Below are 24482 nucleotides of genomic sequence, written 5' to 3'. Positions count from 1 at the left end.
CTTTCTGCCTATAGAGTGCACCCTGTTTGCAGAAGAGCAGCGGCCCGGCCGGGAGGTGGAGAAATTCTGAAGAATCGAGTTGGAGGACGAGAAGTGAGCTCTATCCTGTACCCGTGAGACAGAATGTCTCACACTCAATGGTCATTGACCTATGGCAGCTAAATATCGCCAAGGCGGGAGAGCCTGCTACCGACCGAGGCCGCAAGTCATGAGGAAGCCGCCTTGGAAGCGGGTTTTCAGACTGTCGCTTTTTTGGGCGAGACTGAGCCCGCTAAGAATCTTAGCTCCTCTGATCCTTTTGAGTCCACATTGGACGAGGAAAAATGGGACCTGCCCGAGCCTCGAAAAGGCCGAAAACCCCGACTGCCTCTTGCTCTGTTGGGGTTTGTTGTGTCCGGGCTGAGGAAAGGATGAATCCTTACCCCTGGACTGTTTGATGGTTACATCCAACGCTCACCAAACAGTCGGTCAGCAGAAAAAGGCAACTGGTTAGGCAACCTTTTTTGGAAGCAGAATCTGCCTTCCATTCACTTAACGAGCAGACCAGGCTCTGCTTAAAAACACGGAGTAGCGGAGGCTACCGCCGCACGGTTCGCAGAGTCCAGGACAACCTGAATCGCGTAAGAAACAAATGCAGACATTTGAGAGGTTAAGGATGCCACCTGCGGCACAGATGTACGTGTAACCGTGTCAATCTGTGTAAGACAAGCTGAAATAGCTTGGAGTGCCCCAAGGGAGAGAATGCCGGAGCCAACGGTGCGCCGACAGCCTCATAGATGGCTTTCGACCAGAGATCCATCTGTCTGTCAGTGGCATCTTTGAGTTTGCAGTTCCATCTCCCACTGCAACTATGGATCTAGCCACAAGCCTGGAGATTGGAGGATGCCGCTCGGGACATTGGGTCCAGTCCTTGACCAAGTCAGGGGACAGGGATAACGTGTATCCTAAGCCGTTTGGAGAAGCGCATATCTGGATAAGCGTGGTGTTCCTGGACTGCCTCTCTGAAGGCAGAGTGGTCCAGAAAAATACGTGAAGCTGACTCCTCCACTGGAGGAGCTGTGAGAAATAACCCACATTCTATAGATGGACGCTATAAGATTATTTACTATGGCGTCACAATCAGGTGTATCCAGATTGAGAGCGGTCTCAGGATCAGAATCCTGAGCCGCTACTTCCGCCTCATTACACAGCGAGTCCTTCTGTTAGGACCCTGATGAAACCGAGGCCGCTCATAGCGAGCCCACTTAGGCTGTCTGGGACTGACGTCCGTGCAGAGCCGTGACTCTGGGATGCGTGTGACATTCCCGGAGCTGTTAGTTATTCACACTGAGGGGGGCCATGGATCAATGATTCAACAGTGCCCATATTGTGAGAGACATGTCCGGACTGCTAGGCTTCTAGTATCATAGCCATAGTCTCAGAAAAACTGTCAGTAAATACTGCAGACACCGTCCTCATCCCCTGGCCATTAGTGCATACAATGGGAGTCTATGTACCTGCCGGCCGTATAGCCGTACATGCTGTACCAGCTGTATAGAAAAACATGTGGTTCTGCACCTTTGTTTTACACAGAGAATATGCTGATAACTCCTCCGCATAATCCAGGAGGGTATATACAACGTGCGACCAAACAGTGCAATGTATATAGTACAAGCATATCTATAAGTGCACTTCTGCACTAGTGGGGTTAGCACCACAGGTGCTGCTTAACGCCTGTTACAGCGATTGTGTGACTATCAGAATGCCAGGGTCTTCCACACTTGTCTCTGTATCGTACAGAAACTGACACTAATGGCTGCCGGTGTCCTTGTAGAGAAGGAAGCCGTGGGCGTGCCTGAGAAAGTGCGGGAATCCGGATTCACAGTGCACACAGTGAGAGGGGTGGAGTATGCAAAACATACTCCAGCTCTCAGCTCTGCTCTATGCAGCGTCACGCCCCTACCCTGACTGTCAGGGCTGTGGGCGGTAACGAAGGGAGACTAGGCCCAGAAGCCGGGGACTCGAGTTAACAGCGCGGCCGCCGTAAAAGCGCGGGCCGCGCTGAAGTCCCCGGCGCACCACAAGTGCCAATCGCGCCGCAGTTCCAGCGGCCGGCGCGACCGATTCATAGAAGTGGCCAGCGTCCCGCCCCTCTCCTGACTGGCAGGTCTGGGGGCGGGAACGAACGGAAGCAGGCCGCAAAAGCCGGGGACTCTAGTTATCAGCGCGGCCGCCGTAAAAACGCGGGCCGCGCTGAAGTCCCCGGCGCACCACAAGTGCCAGCCGCGCCGCTGCCAGCGGCCGGCGCGACCGATTCCTGGAAGTGGCCAGCGTCCCGCCCCTCTCCTGACTGGCAGGTCTGGGGGCGGGAACGAACGGAAGCAGGCCGCAAAAGCCGGGGACTCTAGTTATCAGCGCGGCCGCCGTAAAAGCGCAGGCCGCGCTGAAGTCCCCGGCGCACTACAAGTGCCAGCCGCGCCGCAGTCCCAGCGGCCGGCGCGACCAATTCCCATAAGTGAGCCTGCTTCAGCAAAGCTGAATGAGGCCATGGCACAGGCGCCGCAGCGCTGATGTCCCCCGGCGCACTACAACACCCAGCATGCTGCGGTGTGAGCGCCAAATGCACGGGGACACAGAGTACCTTGAGGAAGCAGGGCCATGTCCCTGATGTACTCCGCTCCATCCAGCATCTTCTCCAGGGGCTGTAGATGGAGCACGGTCTCAGTGCCTGGAGACCGGTAAATCCCACTTCACCCAGAGCCCTGTAAAAAGGGATGGGGAAGGAATCAGCATGTGGGCTCCTGCCGCCGTACCCGCAATGGGTACCTCAACCTTACAAACACCTCCGACATACAGTGGGGTGAGAAGGGAGCATGCTGGGGACACTATATGTGTCCTCTTTTCTTCCATCCGACATAGTCAGCAGCTGCTGCTGACTAAAAAGTGGAGCTATGCGTGGATGTGTTGCCTCCTTCGCACAAAGCACAAAACTGGTGAGCCAGTGATCCCACTGGGGGTGTATAGCCAGAAGGGGAGGGGCCTTACACTTTTAAGTGTAATACTTTGTGTGGCCTCCAGAGGCAATAGCTATACACCCAATTGTCTGGGTCTCCCAATGGAGCGACAAAGAAAAGCATTTTTTTTTTGTTTTTTTTTTAAACTTTCCACTATGTGGTAAAAGTGATAAGACCGATTTATTCTTTGGGTCAGTATGATTACAGTGATACCACATTTATATCATTTTATGGTTTGCTGCTTTTACACAATAAAACAATTTTATAGAAGAAAAAAAAAGTTTTACATTGCTCTATTCTTAAAGCTATAGCTTTTTTTTTAGTTTTCCGCTGACAAAGCTGTATGGGACTTGTTTATTTGTGAGACAAGATGACGTTTTCAGCTCTACCATTTTTATCTACATGCGACTTTTTAATGGCATTTTTATTCCAGCTTTTTGAAGGTTCACAGCCAGGGGTGGCATGGGGACCACTCCTGGCTGTGAGAGCAGAGCTCCGGGCAGCGATTGCATTGACACGGGAAGGCACCGCAAAATGTACATTTAAGGTCGTGAAGGGGTTAAAGCACTAGGGCAGAGTAACCGCTTACCATTAGCACTTGCATTTGGTGGTCCTCTGCTGTGGGAAGATCTGCCATGTATCTCTCCAGGGTCTCTATTTTCTGCTGCACTTTTTTATTCTCTTCGACTTCTTTCTGACATTTCTTCTTCAAGGAATTAATATGACGTTCTCTTCCTTTCACCTGCCACAGTGTACAGTTATTGATTTTACAACACGGCTTTTAGATTGAAATTAACATTTTTAGCAGAAAAAGTACGAGAACTTACACGCTCTTCTTGCTTTTTCATTTCTTCGGAGTGGTTCTGAGCTGCCTCTTTCAGACCTCTACTCTCCGACTCCACGGCACATAGTTTCTTCTCAAGTTCTGCCTTCTCTCGGCTATGTGAATCATTCCGATCAGCAAACTGTGCTCTTAAGAATGTAATTTCGCGTTGCAAATCCTAAAAACACATTGCAAGTCTTCTGTACTTTCAATCACTGTATAAATTGTTCTTTTATTCCATAAACTACTGAAATGTCTCAATATTTTCAAGAAATAAATTTTGTATTTATTTTCTGAAAATGAGTAATGGTCAAACTAACAAAAAAATGCTTTGCTTTCAGACCTCAAATAACGCACAGAAAAAAAAGTTCACAATCATTTAGAAACAACAATACTAATGTTTTAACTCTTCAGGAAGAGTTCAGAAATCAATATTTTGTGGAATAACCATGACTTAATCACAGATTTCATGCGTCTTGGCATGCTTTCCACCAGTCTTTCACACTGCTTTTGGGTGACCTTATGCCACGCCTGGTGAAAAAATGTAGGCAGTTCTTCGTTTGATGGCTTGTGATTATCCATCTTCCGCTTGATTACATTCCAGAGGTTTTCAATGGGGTTCAGGTCTGGAGATTGGGCTGGCCATGACAGCGCTTTGATGTGGTGATCCTTCATCTAGACATTGATTGACCTAGCTGTGAGACATGGCGCGCATTGTCCTGCTGGAAAAAAAAACAGTCCTCAGAGTTGGGGAACGTTGCCTGAGCAGAACGAAGCAACTGTTTTTCCAGGATAAACTTGTATGCAGCTTGTTTCTTACATCCTTCGAAAAGTTTAATCTGCCCAATTCCAGCCTTGCTAAAGCATCTCCAGATCATCACTGGTCCTCCACCAAATTTCACAGTGGGTGCACAAAACTAGCTTGTACGCCTCTGCAGGTCTCCATCTAACTATTAGATGACCAGGTGTTGGGAAAAGCTGAAAATTAGACTCATCAGAGAGCGTCTACCTGCCAATAACCGCCTGGTACTCTGTCCAGTACTCACAGCCAGAGATATCATCTCCCACATGACATCTGGCTGATCGTAGCACTGGTCCAAGCTTTTTCAACTATCCTTTGAGTCAGTATGGCCATAGCTCTGTCCACTATTCAAGAGTCAGAACCACAATCCAACTTGAAGCACATGAAAGAAAGAGCTGTGGAAAAACAAGCGCAAATAGGGTCTTACCCAAATAAGTGTGGGGTGGGGAGGGGGGAGTAATCTTACTCACCAAATGTAGTTGTGAGAGTCACAACTACTATATTTGCATGTACAGATCGATCCACGGCTGCAGCCACCCAATGGCAGAAAACAGAAAGCAATAGAGAGGAGTGTTCAATTGCCTCGCCAACAGATCACTCGTTCAGAAGATCAGATCAATGTCATTTTATTTTCATACAGGTCTACGCGTTTCAGGAGCACCTGCCCCCTTCCTCAGGACCGTCAGGTTAGAAATAACATCAAATCTGTCTCACTGAGACCAAACATACAATAAGTAGTCAAAGTGACGTCATAGGACCATCCCTGCTACGAAAAAAAGAGAATTTTGTTACTTACCGTAAATTCTTTTTCTTATAGTTCCGTATTGGGAGACCCAGACCATGGGTGTTTAGCTTCTGCCTCCGGAGGACACACAAAGTACTACACTTAAAAGTATAGCTCCTCCCTATGAGCTTTTACACCCCCTGGTAGCCAGTCCTAGCCAGTTTAGTGCAAAAGCTGAAGGAGAATAGCCACCCACAAGTAGAACCGAGTAAGAACCGGAACAACCGGAGACTCTGTCCACGACAACAGCCGGTGATAACACACGGAACAAGAAAATTGCCAACAGGCAACAGGGAGGGAGCTGGGTCTCCCAATACGGAACTATAAGAAAAAGAATTTACGGTAAGTAACAAAATTCTCTTTTTCTTTATCGTTCCTTTGGGAGACCCAGACCATGGGACGTTCCAAAGCTGTCCTTGGGTGGGAATAAACAGAAAAAAACTAAGTAGGCGGAGCCTAACTTCACAAGTGGGCGACAGCCGCCTGAAGGATGCGTCTGCCCAAGCTCGCATCTGCCGAAGCATGAGCATGCACTTGGTAGTGCTTCGAAAAGGTATGCAGGCTAGTCCAAGTAGCAGCCTGACAGACTTGTTGAGCCGTAGCCTGGTGCCTAAAAGCCCAAGAGGCACCGACAGCTCTGGTCGAGTGTGCTTTGATCCCCGGCGGGGGAGGCACCTGAGTACTGTGGTAGGCGTCTGAAATGGTCGATCTAATCCAACGGGCCAAGGTCGGCTTAGAAGCAGAGAGACCCTTGCACCGCCCTGTGGTTAGCACAAAAAGAGGAGGTGCACCGCCTAAGCGCAGCGGTGCGAGCCACATAAATCCGGAGAGCACGCACCAGATCTAGAGTATGCAGCGCTTTCTCAAAGCGATGAACAGGGGCCGGACAGAAGGAAGACTAGGAAATATCCTGGTTAAGGTGGAAGGGAGAGACCACCTTAGGAAGAAAGTCCAGGGTCGGACGAAGAACTACCTGGTCTTGGTGAAAAACCAAAAAAGGTGACTCCGAGGAGAGCGCAGCCAAATCAGAGACTCTCCTGAGAGAAGTTAAGGCAACTATAAAGGCCACCTTTTGAGAAAGACGATACAAAGAAACCTCCCTAAGAGGCTCAAAGGGGGGTTTCTGCAATACCGTGAAGACCAAGTTAAGGTCCCAGGGATCCAAGAGCCGCCGATAAGGCGGAATGATGTGAGACGCACCTTGCATGAAAGTGCGGATCTGAGCCAGCCGAGCGAGACGCCGCTGGAACAGCACTGATAGAGCTGAGACTTGTCCCTTGACAGAGTTGAGGGACAGTCCTAGCTGCAGACCGGACTGTAAAAAAGACAGAAGGGTCGGCAACGAGAAAGGCCAAGGAGAATGGCCGGAAGAGCGACACCAGGATAGGAAAATTTTCCAAGTCCTGTGATAGATCTTGATGGAGGAAGACTTACGGGCCCGAGTCATAGTGGAGATGACTTCAGGGGGAATACCAGAAGCCGTCAAAATCCAGGACTCAAGAGCCACGCCGTCAATTTGAGTACCGCAGAATTCGGGCGGAAAAACGGACCTTGCGAGAGCAGGTCTGGACGGTCCGGAAGATGCCACGGCATCTCCACGGACAGTTGGAGCAGGTCCGGATACCAAGCTCGCCTGGGCCAGTCCGGTGCAATGAGGATGACTCGACGGCCCTCCATTCTGATCTTGCGCAGGACTCTGGGCAAGAGAGCTAGAGGGGGAAACACGTAGGACAGACGAAACTGGGACCAGTCTTGAACCAGAGCGTCCGCGGCGAAGGCCTGAGGATCGTGGGAGCGAGCCACGTAAACCGGAACCTTGTTGTTGTGACGGGATGCCATTAGGTCCACGTCCGGAGTGCCCCACTTGCGGCAGATTGACTGAAATACTGCCGAGTGCAGGGACCACTCGCCACCGTCCACGGATTGACGGCTGAGATAATCTGCCTCCCAGTTTTCTACGCCAGGGATGTGGACTGCGGATATGGTGGACTTGGAGTCCTCCGCCCATTGAAGAATGCGTTGGACCTCCAACATTGCCAGGCGGCTGCGTGTCCCGCCTTGGTGATTGATGTAGGCAACCGCTGTCGCGTTGTCTGACTGGACTCGAATGTGCCTGCCCGCCAACATGTGGTGAAAGGCTAGGAGAGCTAGAAGCACAGCTCTGGTTTCCAGCACATTGATTGAAAGGGCTGACTCGGACGGAGTCCAAGCGCCCTGTGCTCTGTGGTGGAGATGTACCGCTCCCCAGCCGGATAGGCTGGCATCCGTGGTGAGAATCACCCAGGACGGAGTCAGGAAGGAGCGCCCTTGGGACAGGGAGAGGGGTTGAAGCCACCACTGAAGAGAGTTCCTGGTCCGTGGCGACAGAGCCACTAACCTCTGTAAGGAGGAAGGACGCTTGTCCCAACAGCGGAGAATGTCCAGCTGCAGAGGACGCAGATGGAACTGGGCAAAGGGAACCGCCTCCATGGAAGCCACCATTTGACCCAGCACCTGCATCAGGCGCCTGAGGGAATAACGGCGGTGCCTCAGGAGAGAGCGCACCGCTAGCCGGAGAGACTGTTTGATTAAGGGCAACTTCACAAGTGCCGGCAAAGTCTCGAACTGCATCCCTAGGTACGTGAGACTCTGAGTCGGAGTCAGAGTGGATTTGGGAAAATTGACAATCCACCCGAATTGGGCTAGGGTGGCGAGAGTGAGCGAAACACTCCGCTGACAGTCTGCGCTGGATGTACCCTTGACCAGAAGGTCGTCCAGATAAGGAAACACTGCTAACCCCTGGAGGTGCAGGACCGCAATCACTGCCGCCATGACCTTGGTGAATACCCGAGGGGCCGTGGCTAACCCGAAGGGGAGAGCCACGTATTGGAAATGATCCTCTCCTATCGCAAAACGTAACCAACGCTGATGTGACACTGCGATTGGCATATGTAGATAAGCATCTCTAGTGTCGATGGACGCCAGGAACTCCCCTTGGGTCATAGAGGCAATGACTGATCGCAGAGACTCCATGCGAAAATGCCGCACCCGGACATGCTTATTGAGAAGCTTGAGATCCAGGATGGGCCGGAAGGTACCGTCCTTTTTTGGAACTAGGAAGAGATTTGAGTAAAAACCTCTGAACCGTTCCTGAGCGGGAACTGGGACAATCACTCCGTTTGCCTGCAAGGACGCCACGGCCTGCGAGAAGGCGGCGGCCTTGGAGCAGGGGGGAGTTGAGAGAAAAAAATCTGTTTGGAGGGCTGGAAGAGAATTCTATCCTGTAGCCGTGAGATATGATGTCTCTCACCCACTGATCGGAGACTTGCTTTAACCAAGCGTCGCCAAAGTGGGAGAGCCATCCACCGACTAAGGACGTGGCTGGAGCGGGCCGAGAGTCATGAGGAAGCTGCCTTAGTGGCAGAACCTCCTGCGGACGCGCTTTTGGGCGCCAGTTGGATTTCTGATCCTTGGCTGAGTTAGCGGACGAGGCGGAAGGCTTAGAGGATGACCAGTTGGAGGAACGAAAGGAACGAAACCTCGATTGATTCCTACCCTGGGCGGGTTTCCTGGTCTTGGTTTGTGGCATGGAAGTACTCTTCCCGCCAGTAGCTTCTTTAATGATTTCATCCAGCTGTTCACCAAACAGCCGTGAACCAGCAAAAGGGAGCCCAGCAAGAAACGTCTTGGAAGAAGCATCTGCCTTCCACTCTCGAAGCCACAAAATCCTGCGGATAACAAGAGAATTAGCTGAAGCCACCGCAGTGCGGTGAGCAGCCTCTAGCATGGCAGACATGGCATAAGATGAAAAGGCTGAAGCCTGAGCAGTTAAGGTAACCATCTCAGGCATAGATTCCTTGGTGAGGGAATGCATCTCCTCTAGAGAAGCAGAGATGGCTTTGAGAGCCCACACTGCTGCAAAAGTCGGGGAAAACGCGGCCCCCGCAGCTTCATACACAGATTTGGCCAGAAGGTCAATCTGACGGTCAGTGGAATCCTTAAGTGAGGTGCCATCAGCCACCGACACAACGGTCCGGGCTGATAGCCTAGACACCGGAGGGTCTACCTTTGGGGAGTGAGACCACTCCTTGACCACCTCAGGTGGAAATGGAAACCGGTCATCAGAACCACGCTTTGGAAAGCGTTTGTCAGGGCAGGCCCTGGGTTTGGTCACAGCGGTCTGAAAACTGGAGTGGTTAAAGAACACACTCTTCACTCTCTTAGGCGAGGTAAACTGATGTTTTTCTGCCAAAGAGAGTTGCTCCTCAGACACTGGCGGATTGAGATCCAGCACAGAATTAATAGAAGGAATCAAATCACTGAGATCTGAGTCACCCTCAGAGAATTCGATGGGATACATAGCCTCCGAGCCTCCAGTGAGGGCATCCTCCTCATCTAGAGAGTCAGCTCTTGAGACAGAGCCGTGGGATGGGGAGGGGGAGGAAACCCTGCGCCTTCTCTTAGAAGGACGGGGTCTGGGATCAGATGATGAATCCTCCGTGAGCTCCGATGGACGGAGGTCAGAGGATAGGAGTCCTCTGTCAAGAGTATTAGAGGCACCCTGTGAGGGGGGCTGATGCATATTCATCAAAGTCCTGGACAAAAGTCCCATGGACTCAGCAAATGACTGGGATATGGACCTAGAAAAGGACTCTACCCAGGCCGGGGGTTCAGTCACAGGTGCAGCAGCAGCCTGAGAGACCACTGGGGGTGAGACTCCAGGCTGTGGCACCGCCAAGTTAGAGCAACCATCACAGTGTGGATAAATGCTCGGCTCAGGCAGCAGGAGCTTACATGCAGAATAAAGCTTTGGAGCCTTGCTCCTTGTGTGAGACATGCTGCTGGAGTGGGGGCTTTGCAGAGAATGAACCCCAGGGAGAATATACAGAGGTCCACAACCGGAGACCGGCTGTGGCTTACCAGACCGCTGAGCGCGGTGTTGTGTGCACTCCAGATCCCGAAGCCCGGTCCCCCAGTGCGCAGCACCTCAGCAGAGATGCATAATGCAGGATGTCCCAGAGCAGAGTGAACTCTGCCTGAGAAATGGCCGCCGGAGCGAAGAGAGGGGGCGGGACTAGGGGCGTTCCTATAAAAGAGCAGGAACTGGAGGGCTATAGAGACCTGCAGGGAAGGAGGGACGCCCCAGCAGTGGGGAGTGTCCCTCCCCTGTGGAAAACGGCCGCTGGGAGGAGCCGAACCTGTCCCTCTGCATGAGTGACATGCGAGGGCAGGAAAACAAAACTAGGCCTCCGGCGAAGCCGCGGTCTAAATTTAAGTGGCGAGGCCGACAAGCAGGCACCATCGGCGCGGATCTCGGGCAAAAGCTAGAGAACCCGCCGGAAAAGTTAAAAACAATCACATACAGCATACTCTCCCCTTACAATAAAGAACCGGGACCCCCAACATAAACGTCTCAGGTACTTAGCTGCTGAGACGCAGGGCCATGTCCCTGGGGATGAGCGCTCCGTTCCAACAGAATCCTCAAGGGGCTGTGGATGGAGACCGGACTCCTGTCAGGCATGGAGACCGTGCTGGCTCCCACTTCAAGCCAGAGCCCAGAAGGGATGTTGAAGGAGCATGGCATGTAAGGCTTCAGCCTTGTAAATCAACCTTAACAACACCGCCGACACAATGGGGTGAGAAGGGACATGCCGGGAGTCCAGACATGGACCCTCTTTTCTTCAAACTCTTTCCAAAAGTCAAACAAATCAGATGAGAATGCATGTGTGGATGTATGCCTCCTGAACACAAAGCGATAAACTGGCTAGGACTGGCTACCAGGGGGTGTATAAGCTCAGAGGGAGGAGCTACACTTTTAAGTGTAGTACTTTGTGTGTCCTCCGGAGGCAGAAGCTAAACACCCATGGTCTGGGTCTCCCAAAGGAACGATAAAGAAAAACAGGCAGGAAAGGGTGCCACGTGTTCAGTTGTGACGTATTGCAAGAGACTCTAGAGATATACAAAGTGAAGCATCAAATATTCACCAGTCAAGAGGTGGCTCCAAAAATCACCCCTCAAAATTGTGGTAAAAAAGAAAAAATCATAAAAAAGAAGGGAATTTTGTTACTTACCGTAAATTCCTTTTCTTCTAGCTCTTATTGGGAGACCCAGACGATTGGGGTATAGCTACTGCCCTCTGGAGGCCACACAAAGCACTACATTAAAAGTGCAAGGCCCCTCCCACTCTGGCTATACCCCCCCGTGGTATCACGGGTTCTCCAGTTTTAGTGCCAAAGCAAGAAGGAGGAAGCCAATAACTGGTTTAAACAAATTAACTCCGAATAACATCGGAGAACTGAAAAACCGTTCAACATGAACAACATGTGTACCCGCAAACAACAAAAAAAAACATCCCGAAGGACAACAGGGCGGGTGCTGGGTCTCCCAATAAGAGCTAGAAGAAAAGGAATTTACGGTAAGTAACAAAATTCCCTTCTTCTTCAGCGCTCTATTGGGAGACCCAGACGATTGGGACGTCCAAAAGCTGTCCCTGGGTGGGTAAATAAATACCTCATGTTAGAGCTGCAAAACAGCCCTCCCCTATGGGGGTGTCACTGCCGCCTGCAGGACTCTTCTACCTAAGCTGGCATCCGCCGAAGCATAGGTATGCACCTGATAATGCTTGGTGAAAGTGTGCAGACTGGACCAGGTAGCTGCCTGGCACACCTGTTGAGCCGAAGCCTGGTGACGTAATGCCCAGGACGCACCCACGGCTCTGGTGGAGTGGGCTTTTAGCCCTGAAGGAACCGGAAGCCCCGCAGAACGGTAGGCCTCTAGAATTGGTTCTTTGATCCATCGAGCCAGGGTGGCTTTAGAAGCCTGCAACCCCTTGCGCGGACCAGCGACAAGGACGAAAAGTGCATCGGCACGGCGTATGGGCGCCGTGCGGGAAATGTAGATTCTGAGTGCTCTCACCAGATCTAGCAAACGTAAGGCCTTTTCATACCGGTGAACCGGATGAGGGCAAAAAGAAGGCAAGGAAATATCCTGATTAAGATGAAAAGAGGATACGACCTTAGGGAGAAACTCCGGAATGGGGCGCAGCACAACCTTGTCCTGGTGGAACACCAGGAAGGGAGCCTTAGATGACAGAGCTGCCAGCTCAGACACTCGCCGAAGCGATGTGATTGCAACAAGAAACGCCACTTTCTGCGACAGCCGAGAAAAGGAAACTTCCTTCAGAGGCTCGAAGGGCGGCTTCTGGAGAGCAACTAGTACCCTGTTCAGATCCCATGGATCTAACGGTCGCTTGTACGGGGGCACAATATGACAGACCCCCTGCAGGAACGTGCGCACCTTAGGAAGACGTGCTAGACGCTTCTGAAAAAACACGGATAGTGCCGAAACTTGCCCTTTAAGGGAGCTGAGCGACAAGCCCTTTTCTAACCCCGATTGCAGGAAGGAAAGAAACTTGGGCAATGCAAATGGCCAGGGAGACACTCCCTGAGCAGAGCACCAGGACAAGAAAATCTTCCACGTTCTGTGGTAGATCTTAGCCGAATTTGACTTTCTAGCTTGTCTCATTGTGGCAATGACTCCCTGAGATAATCCAGCAGATGCTAGGATCCAGGACTCAATGGCCACACAGTCAGGTTCAGGGCCGCAGAATTCTGATGGAAAAACGGCCCTTGGGACAGTAAGTCTGGTCGGTCTGGCAGTGACCACGGTCGACCGATCGTGAGATGCCACAGATCCGGATACCACGACCTCCTCGGCCAGTCTGGAGCGACGAGTATGACGCGGCTGCACTCGGATCTGATCTTGCGTAGCACTCTGGGCAAGAGCGCCAGAGGCGGAAACACGTATGGGAGCTGAAACTGCGACCAATCTTGAACCAAGGCGTCTGCCGCCAGAGCTCTTTGATCGCGCGACCTCGCCATGAATGCCGGGACCTTGTTGTTGTGCCGGGACGCCATTAGGTCGACGTCCGGCACTCCCCAGCGGCGACAGATTTCCTGAAACACGTCCGGGTGAAGGGACCATTCCCCTGCGTCCATGCCCTGGCGACTGAGGAAGTCTGCTTCCCAGTTTTCTACGCCTGGGATGTGAACCGCGGATATGGTGGATGCTCTGTCCTCCACCCACATTAGAATGCGCCGGACTTCTTGGAATGCTTGCCGACTGCGCGTCCCTCCTTGGTGGTTGATGTATGCCACCGCTGTGGAGTTGTCCGATTGGATTCGGATCTGCTTTCCTTCCAGCCACTGTTGGAAGGCCAGTAGAGCAAGATACACTGCTCTGATCTCCAGAACATTGATCTGAAGGGTGGACTCCTGCGGAGTCCACGTCCCCTGAGCCCTGTGGTGGAGAAATACTGCTCCCCACCCTGACAGACTCGCATCTGTCGTGACTACTGCCCAGGATGGGGGCAGGAAGGATCTTCCCTGAGACAATGATGCGGGAAGGAGCCACCATTGTAGAGAGTCTTTGGCCGTCTGGGAAAGCGAGACTTTCCTGTCCAGGGACGTTGACTTCCCGTCCCATTGGCGGAGAATGTCCCATTGAAGTGGGCGCAGATGAAACTGCGCAAAGGGAACTGCTTCCATGGCTGCCACCATCTTCCCTAGGAAATGCATGAGGCGCCGCAAGGGATGCAACTGGCCCTGCAGGAGAGATTGCACCCCTGTCTGTAGTGACCGCTGCTTGTCCAGCGGAAGCTTCACTATCGCTGCTAGAGTATGAAACTCCATGCCAAGATACGTTAGTGACTGAGTCGGTGATAGGATCGACTTTGGAAAGTTGATGATCCATCCGAAAGACTGTAGAGTCTCCAGCGTAGCATTCAGGCTGAGTTGGCATGCCTCCTGAGAGGGAGCTTTGACCAATAAATCGTCTAGGTAAGGGATCACCGAGTGTCCCTGAGAGTGCAAGACTGCTACCACCGCCGCCATGACCTTGGTGAAGACCCGTGGGGCTGTCGCCAGACCAAATGGAAGAGCTACGAACTGAAAATGGTCGTCTCCTATCACAAAACGTAGAAAACGTTGATGTTCTGTAGCAATTGGCACGTGGAGATAAGCATCTCTGATGTCTATTGAGGCAAGGAAGTCTCCTCTGGACATTGAGGCAATGACAGAGCGGAGGGTTTCCATCCGGAACCTCCTGGCGTGCACATGCTTGTTGAGCCGTTTTAGGTCCAGAACAGGACGGAACGAGCCGTCCTTTTTTGGAACCACAAAGAGATTGGAGTAAAACCCTTGCCCTTGTTCCTGAGGAGGGACTGGGATAACCACTCCTTCCGCTTTTAGGGAATCCACCGCCTGCAGCAGAGCATCTGCTCGGTCTGGCCGTGGGGAGGTTCTGAAGAACCGAGCTGGAGGACGAGAATTGAACTCGATTCTGTACCCGCGAGACAAAATGTCCGTCACCCACCGGTCTTTGACCTGTGACATCCAAATGCCGGAAAAGCGGGAGAGCCTGCCCCCGACCGGCGATGCGGAGGGGGGGGGCTGGAAGTCATGAGGTAGCCGCTTTGGAAGCGGTACCTCCATTTGCTTTCTTGGGGCGTGTGTGAGTCCGCCACGAATCTGAGTTTCTTTGCGTCCTCTGAGTCCCTTTGGACGAGGTAAATGGTGTCTTGCCCGAACCTCGAAAGGACTGAAACCTCTGCTGCCACTTTTTCTGCTGAGGTTTGGGTGTTCTGGGTTGTGGTAAAGAGGAGTCTTTACCCTTGGACTGCTTAATGATGTCAGCCAATGGCTCGCCAAACAGTCTCTCTCTAGACAAAGGCAAACTGGTTAAACATTTTTTGGAACCAGCATCCGCTTTCCAGTCCTTTAACCACAAGGCTCTGCGCAAAACTACCGAATTGGCGGACGCCATTGAGGTGCGACTGGTAGATTCTAGGACCGCATTGATAGCGTAAGACGCAAACGCCGACATCTGCGTGGTAAGGTGCGCCACTTGCGGCACTGCTGGATGCATGATAGCATCCACCTTTGCTAAGCCAGCTGAAATAGCCTGGAGTGCCCAGACGGCTGCGAATGCCGGAGCAAATGACGCGCCTATAGCTTCATAGACAGATTTTAACCAAAGGTCCATCTGTCTGTCATTGGCATCTTTAAGTGAAGCGCCATCCTCCACTGCAACTATGGATCTAGCTGCAAGTTTGGAAATCGGGGGGTCCACCTTTGGACACTGTGTCCAGCGCTTGACCACCTCAGGGGGGAAAGGGAAACGCGTATCTTTAGATCGTTTAGAGAAACGCCTTTCCGGGTGAGCGTCGTGCTTCTGGATTGATTCTCTGAAGTCAGAATGATCTAACAAAGCACTCAATTTACGCTTGGGATAAAGGAAACGAAACTTTTCCTGCTCCGCAGCCGCCTCTTCTGCTGAAGGGGCTGGGGGAGAAATATCCAACAGCCTATTGATGGCTGAGATAAGGTCGTCTACCATGGCGTCCCCATCCGGGGTATCCAGGTTGAGAGGGGTTCCAGTAGTGGATTCCTGATCACTCTCATCAGACACATCACAGGGAGACTGATTGCGCTGAGACCCTGAGCAGTGTGAAGACGTCGAGGGTCTTTCCCAGCGAGCTCGCTTAGGGTGGCTGGGGCCATCATCTGAGTCATAATCCTCGGCCTGTGAAGCCGGGGACCCCCCTGTGGGCTGGATACATTCCAAGTAAGGGGGACCTGAGGACAGAGGCCTCGCCGTGCCCAGAGACTGAGCCCCATGCATAGATTGCAAGGTCTCAAGGATTTTTGCCATAGATACAGACATATTATCTGCAAAAACTGCAAAGTCCGTCCCTGTCACCGGGGCAGAACTTACAAGCGTCTCAGCCTGGGTCGCTACCTCTCCTGACTCCGGCTGGCGAAGCAGCACCGGGTCAGAGCATTGCACACAATGGGGGTCATCAGAGCCTGCTGGCAGATTAGCCCCACATGCAGCACACGCAGTATACACAGCCCTTTTTGCCTTGGCCGCCTTGCGTTTTGAGGATGACATGTTGCTGCTTCCACAGAGCGATCTGGGATATGCAGCCAGAAGCGCACCTCACCGTGCAAGAAATACAATATCTATATAACTGTATCCAGTACACTGATACACAGTGAGGCACTAGAGGGACCAGCACAGAAAAAACGCTTACCGCCCGCTTAAAAAGCGGGTGTGTGGTCGCCAGATAGCCCCTAGTCCAGGTCTCCCAGAGCCTTGCGTCCTTCCTCCAGCCAGGCATGCATGTAATGGCTGCCTGCGTCTCGAGAGAGGAAGGGGGGCGGGCCCTGGGCGTTCCTGGCCAAGAGCGGGAAGCCTGCTTCCCTCTGTGCATAGTGTGAGGGCTGGAGCATGTAAATCAGGCTCCAGCCCTCGTCGCTGCTTGCGAACAGCGTCTCTCCCCTACCCTGAATGACAGGGTGGGGGCGGGAACGAAACGGAGCTGCCGGCGTCCTAGGCCCAAAAAGCCGGGGACTAAAGTTATAACCGCCGCCGCCGTAAAAGCGCGGACGGCGGATCCCCGGCGCACCACAAGTCACAGCAGCGCCGCCCGGTCCAGAGGGGGTCGGCGCTGCGTTCCCATACACAAAACATCCCCCAGTAATCTGTAGGGACACTAACTCCAACATTGCGGTCCCCGGCGCACTACAACACCCAGCCAGCCCGGAGTGTGTCTGTGCCTGCCGGGGACACAGAGTACCTGTAAGATGCAGGGCCCTGTCCCTGATCGTACTCCTGCTCCGAATCCATCAGGTTCTAATGGGTCTGTGGATGGAGCCCGGCATCAGAGCTGAGAGGCCGGCAGGATCCCACTTCCACAGAGCCCTACCAGGGGATGTGGAAGGAAAACAGCATGTGGGGCTCCAGCCCCTGTACCAGCAATAGGTACCTCAACCTTACAACACCATCCAGGGGTGAGAAGGGAGCATGCTGGGGACACTATATGTGTCCTCTTTTCTTCCATCCGAAACCGTCAGCAGCTACTGCTGACTAAAATCTGTGGAGCTATGCATGGAATGTCTGACCTCCTTCGCACACAAAGCTAAAACTGGAGAACCCGTGATACCACGGGGGGGTATAGCCAGAGTGGGAGGGGCCTTGCACTTTTAATGTAGTGCTTTGTGTGGCCTCCAGAGGGCAGTAGCTATACCCCAATCGTCTGGGTCTCCCAATAGAGCGCTGAAGAAAGAGAATTTTGTTACTTACCGTAAATTCTTTTTCTTATAGTTCCGACATGGGAGACCCAGACCATGGGTGTATAGCTTCTGCCTCCGGAGGGCACACAAAGTACTACACTAAAAGTGTAGCTCCTCCCTCCGAGCATATACACTCCCCGGATGACAAATCCAACCAGTTTAGTGCAAAAGCTGAAGGAGGACATCCACCCATAAGTAGAGATAGAGTAAAACCCGGAATAACTGGAACCTCTGTCTACAACAACAGCCGGTGAAAACACACGGAACAAGAAAGCTGCCAACAGGCAACAGGGAGGGTGCTGGGTCTCCCATGTCGGAACTATAAGAAAAAGAATTTACGGTAAGTAAACAAAATTCTCTTTTTCTTCATCGTTCCTTATGGGAGACCCAGACCATGGGACATCTCAAAGCAGTCCATGGGTGGGAATAAACAAACTGAGAAGTAGGCAAACCTAACTTCACAAATGGGCGACAGCCGTCCGAAGGGTGCGTCTGTCCAAGCTCGCATCTGCCGAAGCATGAGCATGCACTTGGTAGTGCTTCGAAAGGGTGTGCAGACTAGACCAAGTGGCAGCCTGACAGACCTGCTGAGCCGTAGCCCAAGAGGCACCGACAGCTCTGGTCGAGTGCGCCTTAATCCCCGGCGGGGGAGGCACCTGAGAACATTGGTAGGCATCGGATATGGCCGACCTAATCCAACGCGCTAGGGTCGGTTTAGAAGCAGAGAGACCCTTGCGCTGACCTGTGGTCAGCACAAAAAGAGGGGTGCCCCGCCTAAGAACAGCGGTGCGTGACACATAGATCCGGAGCGTCCGCACCAAATCTAAAGCATGCAACGCTTTCTCAAAGCGATGCACAGGGGCCGAACAAAGGGAAGACAATGCAATGTCCTGGTTAAGGTGGAAAGGAGACACCACCTTAGGGAGAAGGCCCGGAGTCGGACGGAGAACCACCTTGTCTTGGTGAAAAAAACCAAAAAGGGTGACTCCGAAGAGAGCACAGTCAAATCAGAGACTCTCCTGAGAGAAATTATGGCCACCAGAAAAACCACTTTTCTGTGAAAGATGAAACAACGAAACCTCCCTAAGAGGCTCAAAAGCTGTAAGGCCGTGAGGACCAGATCATGGTCTCAGGGATCCAGAGGCCGCCGGTAAGGCGGAATGATGTGAGATGCGCCCTGCATGAAGGTGCGCACCTGGGCCAGCCGGGCGATACGCCGCTGGAGCAACGCTGACAGAGCCGAGACCTGTCCCTTGAGGGAATTGAGGGACAGTCCTAGCTGCAGACCGGACTGTAGAAAGGACAGGATGGTCGGCAAGGAAAAACGGCCAAGGGGCATGGCCGGAAGAACGACACCAGGACAGGAAAATTCTCCAAGTCCTGTGGTAAATCCTGGCCGAGGAAGACTTCCGAGCCTGAGTCATAGTGAAGATGACCTCTGAAGGAATGCCTGAAGCCGTAAGGATTCAGGGCTCAAGAGCCACGCCGTCGATCTGAGAGCCGCAAAATTCTGGCGGAAAAACGGACCCTGTGAGAGAAGGTCTGGCCGGTCCGGGAGATGCCACGGCACCTCTACGGACAAACTGAGGCGATCTGGGAACCAAGCTCGCCTGGGCCAGTCTGGGGCGATGAGTACGACCCGACGGCCCTCCATTCTGATCTTGCGCAGGACTCTGGGCAAGAGAACTAGGGGGGAAACACGTAGGCCAGACGGAACTGGGACCAATCTTGAACCAGCGCGTCCGCTGCCAAGGCCTGAGGATCGTGGGAGCGAGCCACGTAAACCGGGACCTTGTTGTTGTGCCGGGATGCCATTAGATCCACTTCCGGAATGCCCCGCCTGCGGCAGATTGACCGGAACACTGCCGGATGCAGGGCCCACTCGCCGCTGTCCACGGTTTGACCGCTGAGATAATCTGCCTCCCAGTTTTCAACGCCTGGGATGTGGACTGCGGATATGGTGGACTTGGAGTCCTCCGTCCACTGAAGAAATACGTTGAATTTCCAACATTGCTAGGCGGCTGCGAGTCCCGCCTTGGTGATTGAAGTAGGCAACTGCTATCGCGTTGTCTGACTGGACTCGAATGTGCTTGCCCACCGACAGGTGGTGAAAAACTACGAGAGCTAGGAGTACAGCCCTGATTTCCAGCACATTGATTGAGAGGGCTGATTCGGACGGAGTCCAAGTGCCCTGTGCTCGGTGGTGGAGAAACACTGCTCCCCAGCCGGATAGACTGGCATCCGTGGTGAGAATCACCCAGGACGGGGCCAGAAAGGAGCGTCCCTCAGAGAGAGGGGCCGAAGTCACCACTAAAGAGAGCTCCTGGTCTGTGGCGACAGAGCCACCAGCCTGTGCAAGGAAGAGGTCCGCTTGTCCCAACAGCGGAGAATGTCCAGCTGCAGGGGACGCAGATGGGACTGGCAAAGGGAACCGCTTCCGTTGACGCCACCATCTGACCCAGCACCTGATGGAATGACGGCGGAGCCTCAGCAGAGAGCGAACCGCCAGATGAAGGGACTGCTGTTTGACTAAGGGCAGCTTCACAAGCGCCAGCAGAGTCTCGAATTGCATCCCTAGGGACGCAAGGTCCTGGGTCGGAGTCAGAGTGGACTTGCAAGCGTGGCGAGAGTGAGCGAGACACTCCACTGACAGTCTGCACTGGATGAAGCCTTACTAGAAGGTCGTCCAGGAAAGGAATCACTACTAACCCCTGGAGGTGCAGAACAGCAACCACTGCTGTCATCACCTTGTGAATACACGAGGGGCCGTGGCGAACCCGAAGGGGAGAGCCACGAATTGGAAATGTTCCTCTCCGATTACAAAACGTAGCCAACGCTGGTGAGAAACTGCGGTTGGCACAAGTAGAAAGACTGATGTCGATGGATGCTAAGAAATCTCCTTGGGTCATTGACTGATCGCAGAGATTCCATGCAAAAATGCCGCACCTGAAATGCTTGTTGAGAAGCTTGAGATCCAGGTCGGAAAGCACCGTCCCTTTCGGGGACTAGGAAGAGATTTGAGTAGAAATCTCAGAACCGGGAACTGGGAACTGGTACAATTACTCCATTGGCCTGCAAGAATGCCACGGCCTGTGAGAAGGCGGCGGCCTTGGAGCAGGGGGGAGTTGACAGAAAAAATCTGTTTGGCGGGCTGGATAGAATTCCATTCTGTAGCCGTGGGAGATGGTAACCCACACCCACTGATCGAAGACGTGTTGAAACCACACGTCGCCCAAGAGGGAGAGCCTGCCACCGACCAAGGACGTTGCTGGCGCGGCCAGATAATCAAGAGGAGGCTGCCTGGTGGCCGCAGCTCCTGCGGACTTCTGAGGACGCGTCTTCATGCGCCAGTTGGTTTACGGACCTTGGCTGAGTTAGTGGACGAGGCCGAGGGCTTAGAGGACGACCAGTTAGAGGAACGAAAGGAACGAAACCTCATCTGGTTCCTCCCTGGACAGGTTTACTGGGTTTGTGGCATGGAAGTACTCTTCCTGCCAAAAAACGTCCGTAATAATTTCATCCAGTTGTTCACCGAATAGACTGGTCCCAGCAAGGGAACCCAGCAAGGAACTTCTGAAAAGCATCTGCCTTCCACTCTCGAAGCCACAGGAGCCTGCGGATAGCGAGGGAAGTAGCCGAGGCCACCGCAGTGCGGTGACAGTCTCCAGCATGGCAGACATGGCCTAGGATGAAAAGACTGAAGCCTGGAAGTTAAGGCAACCACTTCGGGCCTAATGTCCCTAGGTGAGGGGATGCATCTCCTCCAGAGAAGCAGAGATGGCTTTGAGAGCCCGCACTGCTGCAAAAGATGGGGAGAACGAGGCCCCTGCTGCCTCATATATAGATTTGGCCAGAAGGACAACCTGGCGGACAGTGGGATCCTTAGAGAGGAGCCGTCAGCCACTGATACAACTGTCCGGGCTGAAAGCCTAGACACCGGAGGGTCCACCCTTGGTGAATGAGCCCACTCCCTGACCACCACTGGTGGGAGGGGGAAACAGTCATCAGAACCACGCTTTGGGAAGCGTCTGTCAGGACAGGCTCTGGGCTTGGACACAGTGGGCTGACAAACTGGAGTGGTTAAGGAACACACTCCTTGTTCTCTTAAGGTATACTAATGCCTTTCTTCCAGAGTGGAATGCACCCCTGATACAGGCTGATTGAAGTCCAGTACAAATATAATGGACGCAATCAAATCATTAGCATCTGCGTCACCTTCGGACAGATCAATGTACATGACGTAGCGTCCGAGCCCCTAGTAAAAGCATCCTCCTCGTCCTGCGAGTCGGCTCGTGAATCAGAGCTGCGGGACGAGGAAGGAAAGGGGACCCTGCGACTCCATTTTAGGAGGACGGGGACTGAGACCAGATGAGGAACCCTCTGTGAGCTTTGCTGAGCGAGCCGTAGCAGCAGAAGCGCCCTGAGAAGGGGGCTGATGCATACTCAGCAGTGTCCGGGACAGCTGTCCCCTGGAGAGAGGGATTCTGCCCAAACCGGGGGATCAGCCACCGGAGCCGGAGCAGCTGGAGGGACCACTGATGAGCTTCCAGGCTGAGAGACCACTATGTTAGAGCAAGCATCACAATGTGGTTATGTGATCGGTACAGGCAGTACGAGTCTACATGCAGTGTATAATAAGAACAGCCTTGCAGCCTTGCTCTGATGTGAGACATGCTGCAGAAGTGGGGGCTCTGTCCAGAATGACCCCCAGCAGAGTAAATAAACAGAGTATATAAGCAGCTGCACAACCGGAGGTTGTGGCTTGCCAGACCGTTTAACATAGGGACATCTCTGTGCCCTCCAGATCCCCCAGCCCAGGCCTCCATTTGTCACAATGTGGTTAATGCAGACATTGAGAACGCTGAGAAAATGGCGCCGGAGCGAGGAGAGGGGGCGGGGCCTACTCAGAGCAGGATCTGGAGGGCAAATGAGGTATACAGGGGAGGGAATCCTTCCTCAGTGAGGAGTGTCCGTTCCCTGTGCTGAACAGCCGCTGGGCGGAGCCACACTGTCCCTCTGCACTGACTGACATGCAGAAGTAGAGAATCAAAACTAGGCCTCAGGCGAAGCCGGGGCCTAGATTTAAACATGCGGCCAGCGTGCAGGCACCATCGGCGCGGTTCTCCAGTGAAAACTGGAGAACCGGCCGGAAATGTTAACACAGTTATAAAACACACTCTCCCCAACATATAAAGTACAAGGGACCCCTGGAAAGACCACTGTCTGTGGTAATAACGTCTCAGTACTTAGCTTGTGAGACGCAGGTGCCAGGTCCCTGGGAGGTGAGCGCTCCGTCCGGCAGGATCCTGAAAAGGGCTGCGGATGGAGACCGGTCTCCTGCAAAGCAGTGAGAACCGTGATGGCTCCCACTTCAAGCCAGAGCCTCAGAGGATGGTGAAGGAGCGCGGCATGTGAAGGCTCCAGCCTTGTAAAATCAACCTTAACAGCACCGCCGACACAGTGGAGTGAGAAGGGACATGCCGGGAGTCCAGATTGGACCCGCTTTTCTTCCAAATCTTTGAAATCAAAAATCAGAGGATGCATGTGTGTGTGTGACCTCCTGAACACAAAGCATTGAACTGGTTGGATTTGTCATCCGGGGAGTGTATATGCTCGGAGGGAGGAGCTACACTTTTAGTGTAGTACTTTGTATGCCTTCCGGAGGCAGAAGCTATACACCCATGGTCTGGGTCTCCCATAAGGAACGATGAAGAAATAAAACAGTATATAAATACAACACAAAAACAGGGGGGTGTATATTATTTGGAGTGTGTGTCAACAAAAATTACACGTGTACGTGTATATACATATACTAGAAGGTGGCCCGATTCTACGCATCGGGTATTCTAGAATTTACGTATTGTGGAGAGAGATAGAGAGAGAGATAGAGATAGAGATAGAGAGAGAGAGATAGAGAGAGATAGAGAGATATATATATATGTTGTTGTGTGTACTTACCAAGTGTTTGTGTAGGGCGCTGTACATTTTCTGGGTGTTGTTGTCTGGGTATGGCGGGGGTGAGAGCGGTGTTTGTGTGTTGCGTTGTTTGTGGAGCGCTGTGTGTCTGTAGCGTTGTGTGTGTTGCGCGGTTTGTGTGGGTGTGGGGTGTGTGTGGGTGTTTTGGGGGGAGGTATGTTTTGTGCAATGTGTGTGTTGTGCGGTATGTGCGTATATTTGTGTGTGCCGCGGTGTTTGCGTGTTGGGTGTCTGTGTAGGGCGGTGTTTGTGGTTCCCAGTGTGTGTGTGGTGTGTTGTGCAGTGCGTGTGTGGCGGTGTGTGTGTGTGTGTGTGTGTGTGTGTGTGTGTGTGTATGTGTATGTGTGTGGTGTGTGTGTGTGTGTGTGTGTGTGTGTTTTGGGGGGGAGGTGTGCACCCCCCATCGTGCTCCATCCCCCATGCTGCGTACCCACCATCGTACTCCATCCCCCATGCTGCGCACCCCCCATCGTGCTCCATCCCCCATGCTGCGCACCCCCCATCGTGCTCCATCCCCCCATGCTGCGCACTCCCCATCGTGCTCCATTCCCCATGCTGTGCACCCCCCATCGTGCTCCACAGTCACACATCAGACAGTATACACGCACACATCTGATCGCATACACTCACACCGCACTTCTGCCTGTGCCCTCCGGGGTGTGTGTGTGTGTGTGTGTGTGTGTGTGTGTGTGTGTGTGTGTGTGTGTGTGTGTGTGTGTGTGTGTGTGTGTGTGTGTGTGTGTGTGTGTGTGTGTGTGTGTGTGTGTGTGTGTGTGTGTTCCGCCGCTGCAGGACCTTGATGCGCTCACCTGGGAGCCGGTGTACGCTGGTAACCATGCTACACAATATTACCCGATGTGTACCATGGTTACCAGCGTACCCCGCCCCCCGCACGCACGGGAGCCCACACCAGCGTACGCCGGCTACCCCAGCAATGCGAGGGTATGTGTCGGCTGGGTTGCCGGGGTACGCTGTTGTGGGCTCCCGGGGG

General features: G+C 53.0%; 1 protein-coding gene across 4 annotated transcripts in view; it reads right to left on the bottom strand.

Moving 5' to 3' along the window:
- CEP85 (centrosomal protein 85) overlaps window positions 1-24482 on the bottom strand; it is a 162880-nt gene that overhangs the window by 95856 nt on the left and 42542 nt on the right. For all 4 annotated transcript variants that reach the window (XM_075351101.1, XM_075351104.1, XM_075351103.1 and 1 more), the window contains 2 exons: window positions 3821-3994; window positions 3583-3735 (listed from right to left, as the gene is read on the bottom strand). In XM_075351101.1, the coding sequence (XP_075207216.1) occupies window positions 3583-3735; window positions 3821-3994 (327 nt within the window). The remainder of the gene's footprint in view (window positions 1-3582; window positions 3736-3820; window positions 3995-24482) is intronic.

Source organism: Anomaloglossus baeobatrachus, chromosome 5, assembly GCF_048569485.1.
Source record: "Anomaloglossus baeobatrachus isolate aAnoBae1 chromosome 5, aAnoBae1.hap1, whole genome shotgun sequence".
NCBI classification, from domain to species: domain Eukaryota; kingdom Metazoa; phylum Chordata; class Amphibia; order Anura; family Aromobatidae; genus Anomaloglossus; species Anomaloglossus baeobatrachus.
The sequence above is the reverse complement of the archived record's forward strand: the minus strand, read 5'-3'. Positions and strand labels throughout refer to the sequence as shown.